The sequence below is a fragment of the Phlebotomus argentipes genome, unplaced genomic scaffold, assembly GCF_947086385.1.
Source record: "Phlebotomus argentipes unplaced genomic scaffold, Phlebotomus argentipes genome assembly scaffold_4, whole genome shotgun sequence".
NCBI classification, from domain to species: Eukaryota; Metazoa; Arthropoda; class Insecta; order Diptera; family Psychodidae; genus Phlebotomus; species Phlebotomus argentipes.
Window position 1 is genome coordinate 1,146,616 of NW_026776174.1, and position 19,574 is coordinate 1,166,189.

Sequence of the window (19,574 nt, forward strand, 5' to 3'; positions counted from 1 at the left end):
ACAGATGACTTCGCCAGCGCCGTGTGAAGTGAGTTGCAAATCCTGTGGAAACTGGAAATTCAAATTTGGCGGTTGAGAACAATTTACAGAGTAATTCACTGAATCACAGTTTTTTCTTTAATTTTTCAATACAAAATTCACCATTCTACATGCGATTATCGAGTGCCCGCATCGCGAAATCCACATGCTTCCTTTCGCGCCATGCCTGAGTGCGAACAAAGAGAACAGGACAATCCAGGGATGAGCAATCAGTCTCCCGATCATTTCCACAGCACATTTGGCAAATCTGAAAGAAAATGTAAGAAAATTATTCTCCATCTGACTTGAATAAATCCAATAAATCCAACTCACCTTCATGACACCACAATACTTCCTCTCGAGCGTGGAAATCCTATTGTAAATGGTCAGGAGTGTCTTTTGAGGATGAATTCTGACACAGTTTACGCATATTCCATCACTTGTCTGATTCCCACATCCTGCGGCGCAACTCCTTGTAGCAAAGTACTGCGAAATTGTGCTCTTCTTCGCCTCACCAATTGCCGATGTTCTCGATTCTGACACAATTGTGGGCAGAAATGCAGCCGTTCTGGGCATATTTGTGAACCAATCATTGACATCAACTCCGATAAGGAGAAGACATCGATTGAGTGGTGGAATTATGACTTTCTGAATGTAATAGAAGGCATTTATCTTGAGTCCCTCATCCATCAGCAGATCCTTCGGACTCCGGACCAGCTTAATCAACGGCAATCCTGGCGGTCCATTGACAATCACATAAGGAACTCTTTCGCCTTTTCTCGGCTCCATTCGCGGATCACTTTGCTTCCACTTTCTTGTCAATTCCAGCGCCGGCACACAAGCGCCCGCCTTGTATCCATTCACACCTCTGAACTCCTTTGCAAACACCAACTCCTGCACATTTCCCTTCCCGCTCAGGATCTTTGTGAATTGTCGCAAAGTGTATCGCTTAATTATGCTCACATCGCGCGTCTCGAAGAGAATCTTCAGACACTTCTCCAGCATCTTCGCCACAATCGGACAACCATCGCGTCGGACAGTCTCAATGCCCTTCGCCTCGTACACAGGCTCCTTCTGTCCAGGACTCTCGTACATGTATCCCACATAGCGCTTCTTCGTCTGCAAGATGCACGGCTGATAGACTTTCTCCAGCTTCAACTTCACGGGCTTCGGATTGTCCTGCGTCACCGCGTCGACTATCTCATTGCCAATCCTGAAAGCCTCTTCGCGCGATCTTCCCGGCACCAGGACGAATAGGGAGTCTGTGTCGCCGTAAACCACTCGCACGCGCCACTTCTCATTCGCCTCCACCAGCGCAATGGCTCTTTGGAGTGTCTCTCTTCCTTTGCTCACCACGCTGTCGCCGACTTCTACGCACGGCATCCTGCCGCTGAAGTTCGCCGCCGTGTAGCCATAAGTGACGTTCGCCATCAGCTTCAATCCCAGCTGACGCGAGTGCAGAATCCGCTGAAGACTCGGCGCTGAGTGGATCTTCATTGCCTTCTTCACCATAAAGCGCGTGTCCAGGATCTCCTTCAGCATGCGCGGCAGAACGCCTTCGCGCACTTGAGACTTCACGAACACCACGCCACAGGGAGAGATCGTGATCAAGTCACGCTGCAGGAACTTCTTCACCTGTTCAGGCGTGATTTTAAGCTGATTGGCACCAAATTCAAAGGGATCTGACCTGAAATGGGGTCAAAGAGAAGCAAATTCGAGCGAAAGAATCTTCAGAAAGAAAGTGGAATGGAAGTTGATGTGATTTAACTGTGAAAATCCCACTGATTTTCAGTCAAATTTAGGCTAAATGAATATGAATTTCACACTGTGTGAAAACATGATAAAGACCAGAATTCTAGCGATTGATGAGGATGACACTGATAAAAGATATGTTCACTCACTCTCCAAGATGCTCAACTCTTCCCAGACACGTTGAGAAGCAGTAGTTGTATCCCATCATCATGCTGGGATAGAGACTCTGAAAGTCCAGCACAATCACAGGATCCACATAGAGGCGCGATTCGGGCTCCAGGATGAGTGGCAAGTACTCAGGCGCCCTCATGTGAGCCCTCTGCTGAATGCTCGGCGACACAGAGATGAAGTTCCTCGGCTTCGCCATCCTCAGCATCATGCTCTCCACGCGGAATTGTGATCCTCGCGAGAGAACCTCGAAGAACTGAATGCCAAAGAGTTTGGCCATCTCACTGGTGCGTCCCAGCAGATCGAGTTGATCCAGGATTTCAAGAGTTCCGCGTGCCCTCAAGAGAAAGTACTGCAGCACAATCCATCGAGTTCTTGAGCTGTTCCACAGCTTCGTGAGATCTCGATAGGATCGCTTCGGATAGCGTCGATGGAGAATGTGATAGGCTATGCTCTCGAAGCTGTAGGACATCAGAGCGATCTCCTCACGCAGCAAACGCCACACATCGAGGATAATTCTGCCTGGAATCTTCAACTCTGACTCATATTCCACGCCATCGTCCTTCTCTTCATCCGTTCTCCTCACTTCCTCAGCATTCACTCTCAGTCTCGACAAGGCATTCGGCATGTTCAATCCCAGGACGAATCCTCGCTCTATTATGTATCCCCACGAGTGCATCTCAATCTCATAGCCGAGGAAAATGTCCGGATCCCAGAACTTGATCAGCTCAATGAGCTTCTCCAGCACTTGCTTCTCATCCTCCGCGTGAATGGCATTAATCTCCACGCCAGAGTGTCGCAGACCCACATCCTTGCTGAACATATCATCAATAATCACACCACTCACGTGACTCGGGCGTCTGTCGTCCGCCGGCACGTTGTTCTGCACGGCATAGAAGATCGCCACGATGCCGTCAAAGTCTGGATTCGGACAGAGATCGCCGCGCGTCAGCACGTGGCATTCCAGCGAGAAGACGGTGAGGAAGTTGTACTCAACGCACGCCTTGGCGCTCCTCATATTGCCCACATCCTGCTTGAACCCAAATGTGCCATCGATGGAACTCACATCGTGATCCGGCGAGTCACTGGACAAATTCAGGGTCTTTAGGTAGGATTTCCTCTCCATTAATTCACTAATCTATAAAACACAATAATTTCATTTATTATAATTACTTCATTCCGCCAGACTTAACTGTGGAGTAAAATGAAGATTTGAGTCTTGAGAAACAACACACGTGACACTCTGCGTGCGCACGTCACAGCGTTCGTCTCTTCACATTGTTATTTCTAAGACATCTCCGAGATTTCTTTACCAGTTTGTCAGAGATGCTGGAGTTTGTCGAGTCACACGACACTCGATGTCCATTCCTCAGTCTCGCTTTCAGTCGACAACTTCGCGTCTGTCGTCGATTTGCATACGACAATCGCTGCTTCAGGGAAGATTTCTCATCAGTCTTCATCAGCACATCCAGGGACGATGGAGAGGCCTCAATCACCTGCGACTCCTGCCCACCAAAGGGATCACTCTGGAAGCTTAGAGAGCACCGAGCCTTGCCATTGCACTCCTCAATGTCCCCAATCATCTTCTGCTTCTCCCGCTTCACCTTCACCGGACTGTCCACATCCACAGACTCCATCGTGATCCTCCCGGACACTTTCTCCCTCACACGCAGCCACGTGCGCGCCTCGGAGACACTTGGCGGCGCATCCTGAGGCTCAATTGTCTCCTCCTTCTCCGTCGCCATGAACTCCCTGATGTTCACCTTCTCTCTGTCATCGACAAACTCTCCCATTTCCGTTTGGAACTTCTTCTGTCGCCACTTCGACAATCCCTCCAAATCCTCCAGACAACTGATGAACTCCTCACAAATGCTGAGTGTATTTCCCTTCACCTGCAACACCATCTGACCCACTTCTCTGCGTCCACTCTGATCCACAGGATCACTGAAGAAGGGCTGCGGATAGCTGAACTCCTCAATTCCGTATTCATGCATCGTCTCTCGCACTGTGTCCGGATGTGGTGGCGATGGCATTGGATAGATCTTCACCACAACATTATCCGCCGTCTCATCCACAGATTCCGACGCCATGACATCCGTGAGAATGGCTTCCTGCTCCCTCGCAAAGGCGCTCAACTCATCATCCGTCGAATCCACACACATTGTCAAATCGTAGAAACTCGTCATGCCATCGTCATCCTCCATCTCCTGACCATCAATCACACCGCCATAATACTCAGTCGGAATATCACTCGCTCTGTAGTAATTCACATTCGACGGTCCGGCGATGGGGAAGAAATTGTGCTCAACATCGTACATGTGAGCCTTGTCATTGGACGATCGCTTCTTCTCACAGCTCTTCTCCTTCACCTCCTCTTCCTCCTCCTCCTCCTCCTCGCCATTGGACAGCTTCGAAATGTCTCCCATGGCGAGTCTCTCCACAGACACAACTGGTGACTTATTGATAATATCCTTAAACTCATCCGTGAGATCCGATTTAACCGTCGAAGACTCCATTTCAGGCTTCTTCTCACTCGAATCCACAACATCTGAGATGTCCACTCGCGTGAGAAGCACCGAACAATCCTTAATTCCATGCTTCTCCATCAGATTGGCATAGTTTTTGGGCGGTGAGAACTCTAATCGTTCATTTAGAGCTCTCTTCACATCGAGATCCTTGTGCGATCGCTTTGGTGTGACATCCAGTGATTGCCTTAAACATCCATTAACAATCACAATATTATTGAATTTGAGCTTCTTCTTCGGCGGATCACTGGCATGACCATTTGGCGGACCTGCGCTGGACGAAGGCGTCTTGAGTATGCTCTTGAACTTCACAGGAGTCACAGAATCACTCGATCGCTTCCTTTTCGATGCACCTAAAGCGGCGAAAAAGGAACACATTTAGAAGATCATCTAGATAGAGACACTAAAGAATCAAAAACTCACTCGATGGTGATGTTATAATGATATTCAATGGACTGTAGATATTTTTTCTCGGTGATCTTGTGCTCTTCCGTGAACTCTCCTTGGTAAAACTGCTTCGTCTCTTCTTCAGCAATCTCGTTGGACTCTGCTTTTGCATCTCATGCTCACCATCCAATTGTGGAATAACACCATCCATCGTCTCATTGAACACATTCAACAGATCCTCATCAAATTCATCCGCCAGATCGTCGAGATTCTCCACACGATCACATTTCTCCTGACTCTGCGTCAGCTTAATCAGCTGCACACTCATTGATCTTTGACTTGATTGACTAAGTGGTGCCAGAGTGCTGTCGAGATCAATCTCTCGATCATCACCCTCTTCCAGTTGCTCCATTATGGCCAGCAACTTGAGATCCTCCTCGTCCACTGTGAAGAAAACACACAGACAATCAGAATTGGCAAACAAGCGCAGAATCTACAAAACTTACACGTCTCATCTCGACTTTGTGATCGCCTTTCCAGACTTAAAACTACACTTTCGTCCACCAGGGAGGATTCCAGAAAGCTCTTCTCACTCTCCTTTATCGGTGAGAAAGTACTTTCACGCCCAGAAACATGATCAGGAACCATTGACGCTTCTGGCAGTCTCATATCCTTCGGACAACTCGCCGGATAAACTGAATTGTTGAGGAGAATTGACAAATCGAATTTCCTCCCACTTTGTACTGAGTTTCCCGTGTCCAAAACACTCCCATCTGCATCTTCTCGCATCAATTTCCTCCTGAGAATCTCCCTAAACCGCCTGTCCGTCTCTGTGACACTGGCAAAGGGTCTCTCTTGTGACTCCGGCACCTCAATCGGCGGCAAATCCTCCTCACTCATTGACTTCCTGCGGCGCAATTCATCTTCCCAAATGGCTGCAATGCCTGGATTTTGATGCTCCGATCCAGACACCCTCAAGCGCGTCCTGTTGAGAATCTCACTGGCCTGCAGATCCATTTCCACGCGCGTCGTCGCCATCCGCGGCACTCCCGCGTCTTCCTCATCTCTGTACCGAACTGTGTCACTGTTAACATGCAAGAAACTCATGCCGTAGAGATTGTAGTCGATGAAGAATTGCAGAATGTAAGGCACGTGCGATTCGTGAGCCTGGAAGACGCGCCCACAAATGGCGCCATTCTGGAGGAGATTGGCCGCCCTCTTCACCATTGTCGGATTGTAGAAGTACACCTTGAGGAACAGATGATCCTTTGCGTGATAACCGTAGAAAGGCCTGTGCAATAAATTGAGAAGAACATATGAATATGTGAAGCATGAAATTGTCATGTTTAGTTGGGAATCCCAAATTACACTGTGTTCAGGTAAAAATAGATTTATTGCGATAATTTTGGCATGAGATTTAGCATAAATAAAGCGACTCAATTGAAATTGCAGTGAAGATTTGTTAGCACATCAATATGATATCAAAGCTGTTCAGTCAATAGATAAAGATATTGATTGGGCATTCAATACACATGATCTTCTCATCATTTGAGATTCTCTGTAGCAAAAATCCGCGTTTATCTAAATCTCCCGCCAAAATAAATTCCATCAGACTGCGACCTTGCAGCATATGCTCCATGCCCTGCTCAAATATTGACAATCACGAATCTTCGCTGAGACACATTAACTCTGTGGCGACGGACTTACTTTCCTCGCACCGGCACTGCCTTGAAGACATGCTGGGCAGTGCTGGAGACTCTGCCCTGGGTCACGCTCAGCGCCTTGTCCAGCGAGTGCGTGATCTGGTAGGCGAACTGGGCAGCATCTGACTCTCGAGTTGTCTCGTCCATCGGAATGTAGAGATACGGGAAGACTCCGTGCACGTGAGCGCACACTTTCTCGCCATCCGCCGTGGAGCCGAAGATGCGCACGGTGGGCACCTGGACGACAGACGTATGAGTCACTGGTGGCCAAGGGACTGGCCAGGAAGAGAAACTCACCCGCTTCACGGTGGCGCCGCGGAACTCAGAATACGTAACATCGAGTTTGGGCACTGGAGGCGTCAAGTAGTAATCCACCGACACTATTCGCACGGAAGTCACCACATCCGTGGTCTCTGGCATCCTCTCAAGGCACTTTATGCACTGCAGCGCACACAATTTCGCGATATTTGGCAAAAACTCCTCAAATTTCTCCGAGCTGACATTTTTTCTGGCGCAGACGTCACACTGTCATCAACTGGTCGAACGAGAGTGGTAATATTATACACGTGACGCCGTATATTATGTAGGAAAACCATCTGATTCTCTGACAAAAATACTGAACACACGATATATTTCCTGTTTATATATTGTCCTGTGAAAATTGCATGAAATTGCGGTGATTTTCTGTGAAATTGTGAGAATTTCTCCAGCACACAATTTCTGGCGCCAGTCGCAGGGAGCGCTGCTCGTCCATCGCACACTCTCGTCGAAATTTCCCCTCTCTTTCGCGAGAGAGTTTTCTGTCAGTGCGAGTCCAACATTTTCTCTGTGCGTGAAAATCCTTGAATATCCAGCAGAAAACTTCCCAAAATTCCACCAGAGACAGCACACTTCACTCGTGCGAGGACCCACGGACGTGCATGTGCCATGAAGTGACGACAGGCGTGCGTGAAAGTGCGACAGTGAGGTGGATTTGCTGTGTGGAGGCAGGAAAAGTGTGTGTGTGAGTGGAAAAGCGCCCCAATGTCAAAGTTCAGCTCCCTGACCACGCAACAGCGATATCTGGAGTGCGTGATCAACATCCTGTTCGAGGAGTGCAAGGCCGTGCACGGCGAGAACAATCCGAGTGCGCTGAGAGATCGCATTAGAAGGTAGAATTTCTCCGCTGGCGCTTACTAAAAATACACTCATTCACCGTGTTTTTTGCGGCCCCCCTCTTGCCTCGGCGGCAAAAAGCGCCCTCGCGCCTGCTGAGCCCCACCAGAGTTGCGGCTGGGATTTGTCCAGATGAGGAATTTGATTGAATTGAATCAAGGTCGTCTAAAATTGGTGTTTGATTGGGAAAAAAGGGGAAAATGTCAAGGTTAAGAACCTGCACATTAGCGCCTCTGCACTTGATTCTCACAACTTGCAGTGTTTCGCAGAGTTACAGCAAAAGTAATAATCAATATGAGGAGTTTATCAATAGAAAAACAGGCAAAACAGCATGTGTTTGTGTGGAAGGAAGTTTTGAGATCACTGTCTTGTGAATGCCAAGTATATTGAAGGATTTGTAGGCCAGAAAATCTACATAAGAAACGTTCCGCAAATGTTCATTGAAAGTTCTTTGCTAAAATTAGCATCTCTTCACTTCACTGACGTGATATAAATACTTTATTGTCGAATGAATGAACTCTGTGTGCAGCAACAATAGCGCGGCGAACTCCTTATCGATTCTTTCACACCGTTACGTCCCATTTACCGCTATTTCACGCTTTCTCGCCATCGCAACTACGCGCCTCGCAGCTCTGTTCCGGAGACGGTTGAAAGTGAAAGCCTGTGTGTGTGTCTCTCCTTTTTGCAGTTTGCGCCATGAGGAGCGCCGGGAGATCGTGAAGCAGACCCGCGACGGCTGCTCGCCGCTGTTTCTGGCGTGCAAGCACGGCAATGTTCGCGTGGCGGAGCTGCTGATCACGGAGTGTGACGCGGACATCGAGCAGCGTGGTCTGTACGAGGTGCCGGAGGACAGGGCGGTGCACTGCGTGACGCCGCTGTGGTGCGCCTCCGTGTCGGGCAACATTGGCGTGGTGAAGCTGCTGATCCGCTATGGGGCGAACATCAATGCGCTGTCCGACACGGGATCCACGCCCGTGCGCAGCGCCTGCTACATGACGCACGTGGAGATCGTGCAGTACCTGGTGGAGCACGGCGCCGACATCACGAAGGGGAACTACAACGGCGGCACGTGTCTGATCAACTCCGTGCAGTCTGTGGCGCTGTGCATGTACCTGATCAGCAAGGGGGCGGACGTGAATGCGCGCGACATCCAGGACAAGACGGCGCTGCACTATGCCATCCAGGAGCACCGGCTGGAGACCACGAAGCTGCTGCTGGAGCACGGCGCGGATCCGTTCGCGAAGAGCCGCTATGGCGACGACAGTCTGCAGCTGGCGTGCCTCAAGGGGGCCCACCAGATCTTCGAGTACCTCAAGAATCGCATCAGCTACAGCGTGAGTCGCCTGGCGGAGGCGCACGAGCTCATCGGGTCCACCTTTCTCGATGAGCAGAATGAGACGCGCATCACGATCCTGCACTGGAGGCTAGCCCACCACATCAGGCAGCGGGAGTCTGTCTACATTGGTGAGTTCCTCTGGTCTCATTGAGAATGCAAGTTGATACATTGTGAAACTTCTGTTTGTCGAGAATTCTAGAGAGTTTTCCGGGATGATAAACACTATTTGAACAGGGATTTCGCAAAATCACAGCTTGTTCTTGCAATCTAGACGAAATAATCTGCAGGTTTGGGGGAATTGCAAATCATTTTCACTTAAATTGCATTAGATTCATTAGATTGAAAGTCCAAATGAAAATATAATTTGGACTTTAATTTATTTTGCTTTGATAAATCAACAAATTTCACTTCTAATCTCTTATCATGTGTAAATTGATTGCTGTGTTGAATTACACTTCTCGGATTTTTCCCAGAAATCCCAAACATCTTGTAGAATAACTTTTATTCACAGAATGTTGTTTTGCCAAGGAAAACTTTACTTCTTGGGAAAAATTCTCTTGTGAGTTTGCAGAAATTCTTGGAAGATGAATGATGTTTCTTCTCCTCAATTCTATTATTATTATTGTGCAGAGAGAGAGAGAGAGAATGTGAGAAGATTAATGGGGGAGAAATTGTTGGGTAATTCACATAATCTTATTAGTGTTTAACGGTGGAAAAAGTGGAGAAAAGCATCAATATTTGGATGATTTTATTTTGACAATAATATTTTCACTGACTCTGGTTTTTATCAGGCTATAATTTTCACGTGTGTTTTTTTTCTTTTTATTGTACCTTGAAATCGTGGCAATTTTTTTTCTTCTCTCGCTGGGTTTATATTCAAAAGAGTAAACATGTGAGAAGCGGCGGCAAGAAAGTATACGACGATTAAAAAGCATTGCCACGGTGTTATCTCGTGAAATTTATGCGATAAGATGTGAGCGAGGGGAAAAAAAAATTCTCTGTGTTTTCGTTTTCGAGGCGAAATAAAAACCGTGTCAAATGATAAGATGTCACGGAAGTTTGCTTGAATTGTGTCATCAACACTCGTGCAATTTAACAGTCGCAAATTGATGATTGTCTCATTGCAGAGAAGAAACCTGTACCACCGCCTCGTGAGGCCTTCGGCAATGCTGTGGAGTTTTCCACAATTACAGAATTGGACAATATTGCGGCCGATGTGGACAGCATGAGGATTCAGAGTCTGTTGATATGCGAAAGAGTGTTGGGAATCCATCACAAGGACACACTATTCCGTCTAATGTTCCGCGGTGCCTCGTATGCGGATTCCCTGCAGTTTCAGCGTTGCATTGATCTCTGGTGTTTGGCTCTTGAGGTGAGAGTTGAGAAGCACTCAATTCTCCATTCAGAGACTTGCATCACGGCGCAGGCGATTGTGAAACTGATGCTGGACCTCCTCGACAAGTACATTCATATGATGCCTAATGAGATTGTTGATCAGGACATCCCGCGCTTCCAAGACGTCTACAGTGTCTTTAAACTCCTCACGAAGAACATCAATGGTGAGTGAGATGCTTCCTTGTGCGAAGATTGCCTTCATTTCTCAATTAATCTCTTGCTTTTCTCTTTGCAGAATCTCGCCAGTATTTGACCATAAGACCAGTGCACAGGAAACAACAGGAGAACTTCGACAGGATGCTGAAGTGTATCACGCACTTGATCTATCTCTTGGTGACCACGGCCAAGACGGAGGTTGAGAAGCAAATGGTGCGCGTGGCGGTGACAGAACTAGTCAGGAGTAATATCAGGAGCGCCTGCACCAATGATACTCTTCTCCATTTGTCCGTGTCGCGCTTGAATGTCATCAAGAGTGGATACTTTTCCGATGACAATAATCTGACGGTGAGTTTTGTGATCGGATTTTGCCAATGAAACTCAAATATTGATCACAATTGATTAAGAAATTGGAGCTTTCTGAAAGTTTTCTGTTTTTCTGCTGGTTCTTTGACCAATTTGATCACACTGAACTGACTAAACAGTACGAAAAACAGTCGGAAAACATGTTTCAACGTCACACACAAATAGTTTGACTCAGAATTTTGCCCTAGAATATTCCTGATATTATTTATGGGTTTGTGTGTAATTTATTTTTTGGCACGAATCTGCACAAGTGTTTTTGATCTAGTGAAACACTTGCAAAGATCACGATCAATCACTCAGCCTATTGATCTGAATGCATAAGTGAATGCCACAGAGTGTGTGACGTCAAGGCGCAATCTTGTAATACAATTTGATTTATCTGTACCATCTCTGACATAGATCAGATCAGATCCGAGTGTTGGGGAGGAGCGATAGAGGCGCGATTGTTAATTGCAAATTTGATCAGTTGCCAAAGTGTGCGCGCGCGAAGATTGCGCGTGTAATTGATCTTGAACCTGTGATTGATTTCATGGGTTTTGTCGAATGATGATGATGACTTTGCATTTGTGGTGATTGTGGATCACTTTCAGGTGATCTTCCCGAGCTTAGAAGTGGTAGAGCTGCTGCTGGCGTGCGGGGCGGATGTGAATGTGAGGAATGAGTCCAAGTCGACGCCACTGCACATCGCCTCGATGCCCTACAACTTCAATGGTCGCCTGGTGCACACGCTGCTCGAGAATGGGGCGCATCTAGATCAGCCGAACAAGGCGGACGATCGCCCAATTAACATGATCTCGAGCAATCAGGGCAATGAGATATTCCTTATAAACTATATTTCACTTAAATGTCTAGCTTCCACCGTTATAACCAAGTATCGGATTCCGTACAGGAATCAAATTCCCAAGACATTAGAGATGTTTGTGAGGCAGCATGAAGCTTAAGATGAAGCTTAAGGAGATGATTAAAGAAAAAAAATTGCAGGAGTAATTGTTAAGTAGGATTCAAAATAACAATCACCTCAGTGAAATTATAATCTCTCTCTTCTCAATCTATAAATAATAATAATGATAATAGTGACAATTTTCAAGAAGGGTCGCGCGCTTGAAGAAGTCGATGTCCGCCGATTGCGCATCTTTTTAAAGGCGCCTTAGTAAAAAAATATTTAGACACACGTTATTGAATTATTAAAGAAAAAAAAGAGATGTTTATTGTTTGTTAATTGTAAATATTATATATTATATTATTACAAATAACGTAGCTCTGTGACTTCCGTTTGAGGAGCACAAGTGTAAAACAAACAAGGTCTCGTAGGGATTCTAAACAAAATATACTTGCTTAACTGAAGTAATCTGTATTCTTAAGTAGTATTGGAAGAAAAAGAAAAAACACATCTAATTATATTATAATTAATAGACTTCATTTATCTGAAGGATGCAAAATACAATAATTGTGCTAAATGGAAATCTTTTATCATGAAATTGTTTGTTAAGGATAAAATGGAGTCGAGATCACAATCCGCACACCGCGTGGAGCGCACTTTCAGTTCCGCAGGGACACAATCAGTGCCAGGATAAACAGGACAATCTCCAGGCGTTGCATGCAGCCGACATTTGTGGTGAAGCTGTCCACAATGTGGATCTTCCAGCCCATGTTGGCGTGCGTGAAGCTGTTGTAGTACACAACGTCTGGCCAGGAGGTGTTGGGCGTGATCTCGAGGATGGCCGGATCGCCGGGCTCGCAAGTGTAGTGGAGTGTTCGATTGAACTTCTTGAATGTGGGGAAGTTGTCGTCCAAGCGCCGATCCTGGTGCTCCTGATGGCGTCCTATGCACAGCGGACCGGCGGCCGTGGGCTTCGGACGACCGCGGCGCGTGAATTCCACGCCCGCCAAGACCCTGATTTCCGACTGCTTGGCGTCCGTCAGGCGATCGTAGCCGCCTTTCGGCTCATCCGTGATCACCAGTGGATGATAGTATTCCGGCGAGTGAGGATTGTTTCCACCATGAACGCGGAAAGCGTAAGTCAAACCTCGCCGGAGCCACAATTCCGGAATCATGACACCATTAATGTACCAAGCAAGACCATTGGAAACGTGTCCTGAAAGACAAAAGGAGTAAATTGATGCCTTCTAGGAGAAAAGTGCGACTCACCAGTGATTCCTTGATAGCCTCTCTTGCCTCCTGCTGGTCCCAGGACGAAAGTGAACGATCTGATGCTCCTGTCGAAGATCTGAGTCTTCTCCCAAGGATCTTTGGGCTGCGAAAGTTCACTGCGTGAGAAGCTGAAGCAATCATTGACCGGATCAGTGGAATTGAAGTGTATAATCACATCCTCTCGAGGATAGATATCGTGGAAAGCAGGTTCCTTGTTGGAATCCAATAAGCCCATCGCCCAAACGACATACATTGGCTTGTCCAGAAGGAATTCCTTATCACCAGGATCAGCTGGAAGATGATTAAGAGCCTTTTTATCCTTGCACAACTCAAGAAGTAAATCAAACTCCTTAGAACCTACATGAAATCAGGGTTCTCCGGAAGGTTATCGTATTGATTCCGTCCTCGCGAGTGAAAGTGTGCAGCTGAAAACTGTCCAAGCCTCCAACAACGTCATCTCTGCAGACGCCCTTGTTCTGCCCGAGAACTTGAACGCACTGAAAATGGATCAAGAATTTCATATTCCTGACTTTTCTCAAATCTAGGCAGACTCACAGGAGCGAGCGATGTGATGTTGTAATCCGTTGCGTATCCTCTGTATCCATCGATGTATGCCACAACGACATCGGCTCCCAGCATTTGACTCCTCTCCTCGGATCCTGACAAGCCGAAGGACATGTACTCATCGGGAAGCACTTGACCTGCTAATTCTAGGGTTATTTGTGGTCCGAACACTTCCCAAGACACTCTCAGATCCTTGTGGAGTTGTCGGCAATTCGGCAAGGCTGCAGGATGCTTGTGAATCCTAATGAGCGATGGCGGGACATTCAAATCATCCGGAATGAGGATTGATCCGAAATTCTCATTAGTCTCCAGATCATAAACACTAATCCAGTCGATGTTGAAGATGCTCATGTCACCAGGAAGCTCCAAAGTGATGGTTTCCTTGTCGTACATCCGAATGGGATCCAAGCTGAGGAAGAGAACAACATGAGTAAGTCATGAAGCTTCTGGGTTTGATGATCCTTACTATCCCAGCTCATCGGGAATCTTGTTGCCCTTGCTGGACGGCGCAGGTCCAACGCCGGCAAAGAAGTGTGTCCTCTTGCCACCTCCGGCGTAACTGAACTCAGGAATCCTGATGGTTTTGGAGTCCAGAATCTCAATGCTCTCACTGCGCACTCCGTGAGATCCTTTCGAGAAACTGCCGCCCTTCTGTGGCGCCGGTGGCTCGAAATCCTCCGGAATGTACACATCGCCGAAGTCATTCTGACTGTTGAGATCGTAGATCGCCAGCCACTTGACCTCCGTTATCTTCTTGTTGTCCGGCAGCTTGAGCGTGAAGTCCTTGTTGAAGTATCTCTCGAGGATGTTCGTCTTGCCAAATTCGTCCGGAACGATGAAGCCTTGCGGTCCGGGCCTGTTTGAGGCGCCGCTCCAGAAGAACGTGTCGGCGCCATTTCCGTCATAGTTGAAGCTCGACAGCAGGAAAGTATTTTCGTCCACCGCGTAAACGTCTCCGGATGTCTGATGATGGTAGGAATTGATCTTCCCTATGAACTTTCCCTGATACTTCTCCTCGTCTGCGCATTCTGGGAGCAGAGAAAAAAAACATCAAGGACGTTGAGATTCCTTGGAATATATTAAGATTCTTTTAGATCTATTGAGATTCCTTGAGATTCATTAGGATTCCTTGGGATTTATTGGGATTCCCTGGGATTTAAAAGAATACCTCACAGGAATCCCGTGGAATTTATAGGAATTCAAAGGAATTTCATAGTAAATATTCTTTCTCTTAAGAAAACTCTCTTAAAAATTTCGGGATAAATTGAGAATTAATCTAAGAGTCAAAAAAGACATTTTCTGCACATTTTTTTTTTATTTTTGTATGGAAATTCTGCATAAATTCTCTATAAGAAAGCAACAGGAAGTGGTGTACATGATTTAACCGTAGTATTTTCCCCTTGGCTGGGAAATAAGAGATTGGATCTTGACCTTTGGTTTCTTGAATTAATTACACCGACGCGAGCATGCGAATGATGTTAAATATCTCTCTAAATTGTTGTGTGTTTTCATTCACAAATTTCAAATTAATAGTGTGTTTATATATGAAAAGAAATTTTTCCATGATTTTCCCATTGATAATTCTCATTTGACACCATTCTTCATGTGTGTTTTATCATTGCTAAAAGTTCTCACAACTCTTCAACATCCATCATTCGCGCATAAGAAGAAAACCATAGAAGAAAGACAGAAGAAATTCATCTTGTTCCAGCTTATCAATTCTCTCATCCACAACCAAGTAATTTATTCGCGAAAATCAGGAATGTTCTACTACTTATAAATGCAGCAAAAAGCGCCAAGAGTGCAAATCGCGAGGAGAATTCAAGAGCACACGGTAAAAATTGCGGGTTTGTCGCCTCTGTGTTGGAGATTTTTCGGGGTCTCTTGTCAATCGTATTAGCGCACTAATGAATATTAAATTGCGCAAACCGGTTCCCATCGTAAATTTTGCACAATACATTAGAACCACTTTCTATTTTTTGCCATCATCTCACACATTTTTCCATCGCCTTCGCGCGACGATCCAAATTACCGCCGCGCACTTTATGCATTTCCTTCTCCCGCGCGCGCGCGCGCGCATTGAAATCTCTTTTTCCCGTTCTCGCGAGACTCTTTTGCTGCTGCCATTTGCCCAGCACAATTATAATTCCCATAAATGCCTGGGTTAATTGTTGAGAAAAAATTTCCTCTCAATTTCATTAACCTTTTGTTGTGTCTCTTTTGCTGTGCGGAAGGAGAAAGAATAAAAAGTGTCGGACGAAAAGTACGGTTGAATTTCAGTCTTCCAACCATCAACAATGTTAAGAAAGATCTGCGCAAGAAGAGACTTTCTGCCCAGGGTGAAACAGTGCTCGAAAAGCGATCGATGCGGGACCGGAATTGAAAGTAAAAATTTCATTGTGATAAATTCAAGGCGACTGAGAAAATGTCCACGTACCGACTGAATAGAAATTGCTCAGGTGGAGTACAAGAAATGCACAGCAATTGACAATTTGCAGCACTTTCGACATTGTCGCTGGCCGAAAAATCCTCCTCACAAACTCAATGAGAACCTCTTTTTCACTTGTAATTCACAACACGACACACATTTCACGCCTCACTGAGGCATTTTCTTCATCACCTCTAGAAGAACGCCCAAGAACAAGTGCGTGGAAATCCTCAGGGAAACCGAATTTGCCGCGAGCTGCCGAGAAAAAGTCTCTCAAACTGCGCCAGAGTTCGACAAGCCACTGAAACGTGAGGTTGAAGACAAGAGTCGAGTGTGTCTTCGGGATTATGAAGTTGGAGGCCTCGAGAGAGCACGGCTAGTCTTCCTTGTCTCGCGACGTGAGAAAGAGCGCCATTGGAAGGGGAGTCCGCGACTGAATCGCGTGAATTTAAGGCAGAAAACCACACAATTAGACGTGGCAGCAGCAACATTGTCTCGCCTTATGCTCATTCATGCTGACAGCGTTTCCATATATCGGAAAGAGAGGAACCCGTGAAGGCTTAAATTGGGGCAATTATTGCAGCTTTTGGCGGGTTTTTTTTTGCTGTGGCGAGAAAACGACAGTTTGTCTCAAAAACCATGTTAAAATACTGAAAATTCTGCATGAATCTGCATTGAGTTGAATGATGTTCTCGATTAGCATGAAATATATTAGATCAATTCATCAATATGCAGATCAATGGAAGTTCCATCACGAACCTCAATTTCTTCTTCCCAGACTTTGATGGAATTTTAGCCCCGTTGAACACGGAAAAGTGACCTGAAAAGTGCCACAGGCGATAGGCAAATGCCACATCTTGCTCAACGCACAATTTCAATTATGCTAATGCGAGATGAATTGCCTTTCTGCCGATAATTGCGGAAAATTGCAAACTCGTTCGCGGCCACAGCGAAAGCTTTCACTAACGATTCTCAGCATTCAAAGCTCAAGCTTTCTCACCATGTGGCGCTGATGATGGTGAAGTGTGGATTGACAGTGGCGCCACATGTACGGAACACCGGAAACACAATTTCCCCTTCGCGATTTCGGAGAAAAAGCCGTTGGAAGAGCAGAGGAAGTTTGCCGGGAAAATGGTGGGAAATTGTGGGATTTTCAGTCAATATTTTGATGATATTTTATCGTGTGAAAGCAGTGGGAAATGAGTGGATAGTTGGATGTGATTTCAGGTGATTTTCCCACTGTGCCACCATTCCCCCACTCCGGACGCATTCACTTCCCCACACGCTCTCTCGCGAGCAAGACGACGCCAAACCAGTTGTGATCTTGCTTCGGACAGTGATGGTTGTGCACGCGTTGCGGCGGTCCAGGTAGAAAGAGCAACAAAACAGGAATTCCAGCCCCAAGTCATCCCGCCAAGACCGGATAATTGCGAGAGTGCTGGGCAATTTGATGTGTACACTCTCTGCAGAGGAGTGAATGTGCAGTGATTTGGTATTTTGCAAATAGTTGCGCGCGCACTTTACGAGTGAGAGCGAAGATCAACTACCTGTTGGATTGCGCGCGCCTCGTAGATGACGTGTGACTGTTTCCATCGCAGGCAGCTGCCGAGAATCTCCGCGAGTGGCGGAATTGCGTGAATCTCTGTTTCGGGCGCACACAGCACAAGGGATTGTCGTGGTGGCTTTTCCGGGAAGGCGAGGATGCGCCGGTGTGAGTGCTGGTGAACTGGACATTCCGGGAATGTGAGTGGCACGCACTGTCGAAGCCATGTGCAGAGATCCGTGAGGAGAAGGTGTCGATCCGTGTGTGCGTCGAGGACAATAGCCAATAGATATATTTATTGCGGCGCACGGAGTTCCAGGACACTGCCTCTCTCTCTCTCTCTCTCCCTCTCAAGGTCTCTCATCCTCAGGAGGCGCACAACGTCCGACGAGAGAGAGTCACAAAGAGAACGCACCTCGTTCAGGTGAGTGGAAGAACCCGATATTTGTGTGCCTTTAATCACAGCCAGTTTGTTGGGATCGGCTTTTTGCTCCTCCGTCTCACTCCAACACTGTGTGTGGACTCTCTGTTGCTCCCTCAGACACGCACACACGTCATTTTTTCCCGTCCTCTTTTGCCTCTCCATTCTCATGATTCTTCTGGGAGATCGCGCGGGCCTCAAGACGACCCAGCATCTCTTAACCCTCCTTGCGCCATCGCCGGAGAGCGTTTGAAGGAAAAAAAAAACCAGAGGCATTCTCGAGCGATGGGAGAGAAACATGAAGAAGAGAGATTGAGCCCAAAAAACCCTCCAAAAACCATGTTGAAGTTTTGTGCAGATCGTCGAGGCAGGTTCACTGGAACTGAGTCACTCTCTTGCGACTTTGATTGACACAGGAAGCAGCAAATTGGACATCTTTGACAAAAAGACAGCTCAAAAGTCATAAACCCCTTGAACTCTCCACACGGATGGCATTCAGATGCTATCGGTCAGTTGAGCTAAGTGCTTCCCATATGATCGCGCAGACTTTTTTCCCAGGAAGCCTTCTTTGGGGTCAATCAAGATTGCTGGGAAATTAGCTCTGGAATGACCAATTTGAATAAGTCGGAGCTTCTTGGGCAACTTCTGGGCTGATGGAACATGAGCGATTAAGTTGATCCAATAAGTGGTCTAATGAGGAAGAGAAAATGATCAAATGCAGTCTATTTTTGCTCATTTCCTATGCAATATTTTGAGAGTTTAAGCAGAAACTTAGAAGAAAGAATAGAGGATCAAAAGATGTGTGAAACTGGACTCTTGGCGCTTTTCTCAACTGTTCTTGTTACCTTGATTAGATGATTGTTCCGAAAAAACACCCCAAATTTCCGCTTTCAGACCTTTCGTGTGCGCGTCTTCCTTGAAACCCTAGCCCTGAAGCGTTATAGTCGAGAAAAAAAACGGCACCGCGGATGATCATCAGCGCTTGCCCAAATGATTGTCTGATGGTGTTTTTGGCACGAGACTAATTTCCTGAAAAATCGGAGATGCACAAACATAATTCTTGCCATGAATGTGTCATAAAAAGCACCATCATCATTCCAATTGTTGTAATTTCTACTCTTTTTCGAGTGAGAGAAAAGGAGAAAAAACGGCGCGTACAGAAATTTATGCGCGATTTTCGGTTTGTGTCTTCTAACGGCGAATTTGAATACTCGCCACGAATGATGATTGAATTCCCAATTAGGTAAATATGGTTGGAGAACGATGAAATTACATTGAAATGCTCTTCCATGGACCGGCGATCATTTGAAGAGATGATTCTTTGGGCTTCTGAATATTTTCGTCTCTCTTGTTTGCCGTCTCATTAGGTGAATCAGGTGGTGTAATTAAATGCCAGAGAGAGAGAGAGAGAGAGAGAAAGACTCAGAAATACGGATTTGTGATTGAGGTGAGAAAGATGATCGGCATGCATGGGTTTTATGGGAGATCTTTTTGGGGTCTGTCGC

General features: G+C 46.4%; 3 protein-coding genes across 4 annotated transcripts; 1 reads left to right on the top strand and 2 right to left on the bottom strand.

The window, feature by feature from the left end:
- Window positions 1-94: 94 nt before the first annotated feature.
- LOC132257810 (DNA polymerase zeta catalytic subunit) lies at window positions 95-6,973 on the bottom strand. The gene is made up of 7 exons (XM_059754848.1): window positions 6,558-6,973; window positions 5,357-6,141; window positions 4,887-5,294; window positions 3,252-4,816; window positions 1,920-3,076; window positions 352-1,705; window positions 95-286 (listed from the first exon to the last, which is right to left on the bottom strand). The coding sequence occupies exons 1-7, from the start codon at window positions 6,971-6,973 to the stop codon at window positions 146-148; spliced, it is 5,826 nt and encodes a 1,941-aa protein (XP_059610831.1). The 3' UTR covers window positions 95-145.
- A 286-nt stretch (window positions 6,974-7,259) lies between these two features.
- LOC132258118 (protein fem-1 homolog C) lies at window positions 7,260-12,424 on the top strand. 2 transcript variants are annotated; one of them, XM_059755240.1, is made up of 5 exons: window positions 7,260-7,704; window positions 8,397-9,172; window positions 10,172-10,603; window positions 10,675-10,943; window positions 11,552-12,424. In XM_059755240.1, the coding sequence occupies exons 1-5, from the start codon at window positions 7,577-7,579 to the stop codon at window positions 11,900-11,902; spliced, it is 1,956 nt and encodes a 651-aa protein (XP_059611223.1). In that variant the 5' UTR covers window positions 7,260-7,576; the 3' UTR covers window positions 11,903-12,424. The 2 variants fall into 2 exon arrangements, with proteins under 2 accessions (XP_059611223.1, XP_059611222.1); XM_059755239.1 differs by lacking the exon at window positions 7,260-7,704 and having other exon boundaries at window positions 7,752-9,172.
- Window positions 12,425-12,475: 51 nt separating this feature from the next.
- On the bottom strand, window positions 12,476-17,514 carry LOC132257811 (protein Skeletor, isoforms B/C). The gene is made up of 6 exons (XM_059754849.1): window positions 17,346-17,514; window positions 14,144-14,705; window positions 13,669-14,086; window positions 13,475-13,610; window positions 13,111-13,404; window positions 12,476-13,057 (listed from the first exon to the last, which is right to left on the bottom strand). The coding sequence occupies exons 1-6, from the start codon at window positions 17,512-17,514 to the stop codon at window positions 12,501-12,503; spliced, it is 2,136 nt and encodes a 711-aa protein (XP_059610832.1). The 3' UTR covers window positions 12,476-12,500.
- Window positions 17,515-19,574: the final 2,060 nt, after the last annotated feature.

Bases quoted from the DNA above. Each gene is read 5' to 3' on its own strand.
- LOC132257810 (XM_059754848.1), bottom strand. From the start codon at position 6,973: ATGCCAGAGACCACGGATGTGGTGACTTCCGTGCGAATAGTGTCGGTG. The intron at 6,142-6,557 runs GTAAGTCCGTCG...TTTATTGCACAG, and splicing joins GCAGTGCCGGTGCGAGGAAA to GCCTTTCTACGGTTATCACG. The intron at 1,706-1,919 runs GTGAGTGAACAT...ACCCCATTTCAG, and splicing joins AGAGTTGAGCATCTTGGAGA to GTCAGATCCCTTTGAATTTG.
- LOC132258118 (XM_059755239.1), top strand. From the start codon at position 8,221: ATGAACTCTGTGTGCAGCAACAATAGCGCGGCGAACTCCTTATCGATT. The intron at 9,173-10,171 runs GTGAGTTCCTCT...GTCTCATTGCAG, and splicing joins GCGGGAGTCTGTCTACATTG to AGAAGAAACCTGTACCACCG. The intron at 10,604-10,674 runs GTGAGTGAGATG...TTCTCTTTGCAG, and splicing joins CCTCACGAAGAACATCAATG to AATCTCGCCAGTATTTGACC.
- LOC132257811 (XM_059754849.1), bottom strand. From the start codon at position 17,514: ATGACTTGGGGCTGGAATTCCTGTTTTGTTGCTCTTTCTACCTGGACC. The intron at 13,611-13,668 runs GTGAGTCTGCCT...ATCCATTTTCAG, and splicing joins ACATCACATCGCTCGCTCCT to TGCGTTCAAGTTCTCGGGCA. The intron at 13,058-13,110 runs GTGAGTCGCACT...TTTGTCTTTCAG, and splicing joins AGGCTATCAAGGAATCACTG to GACACGTTTCCAATGGTCTT.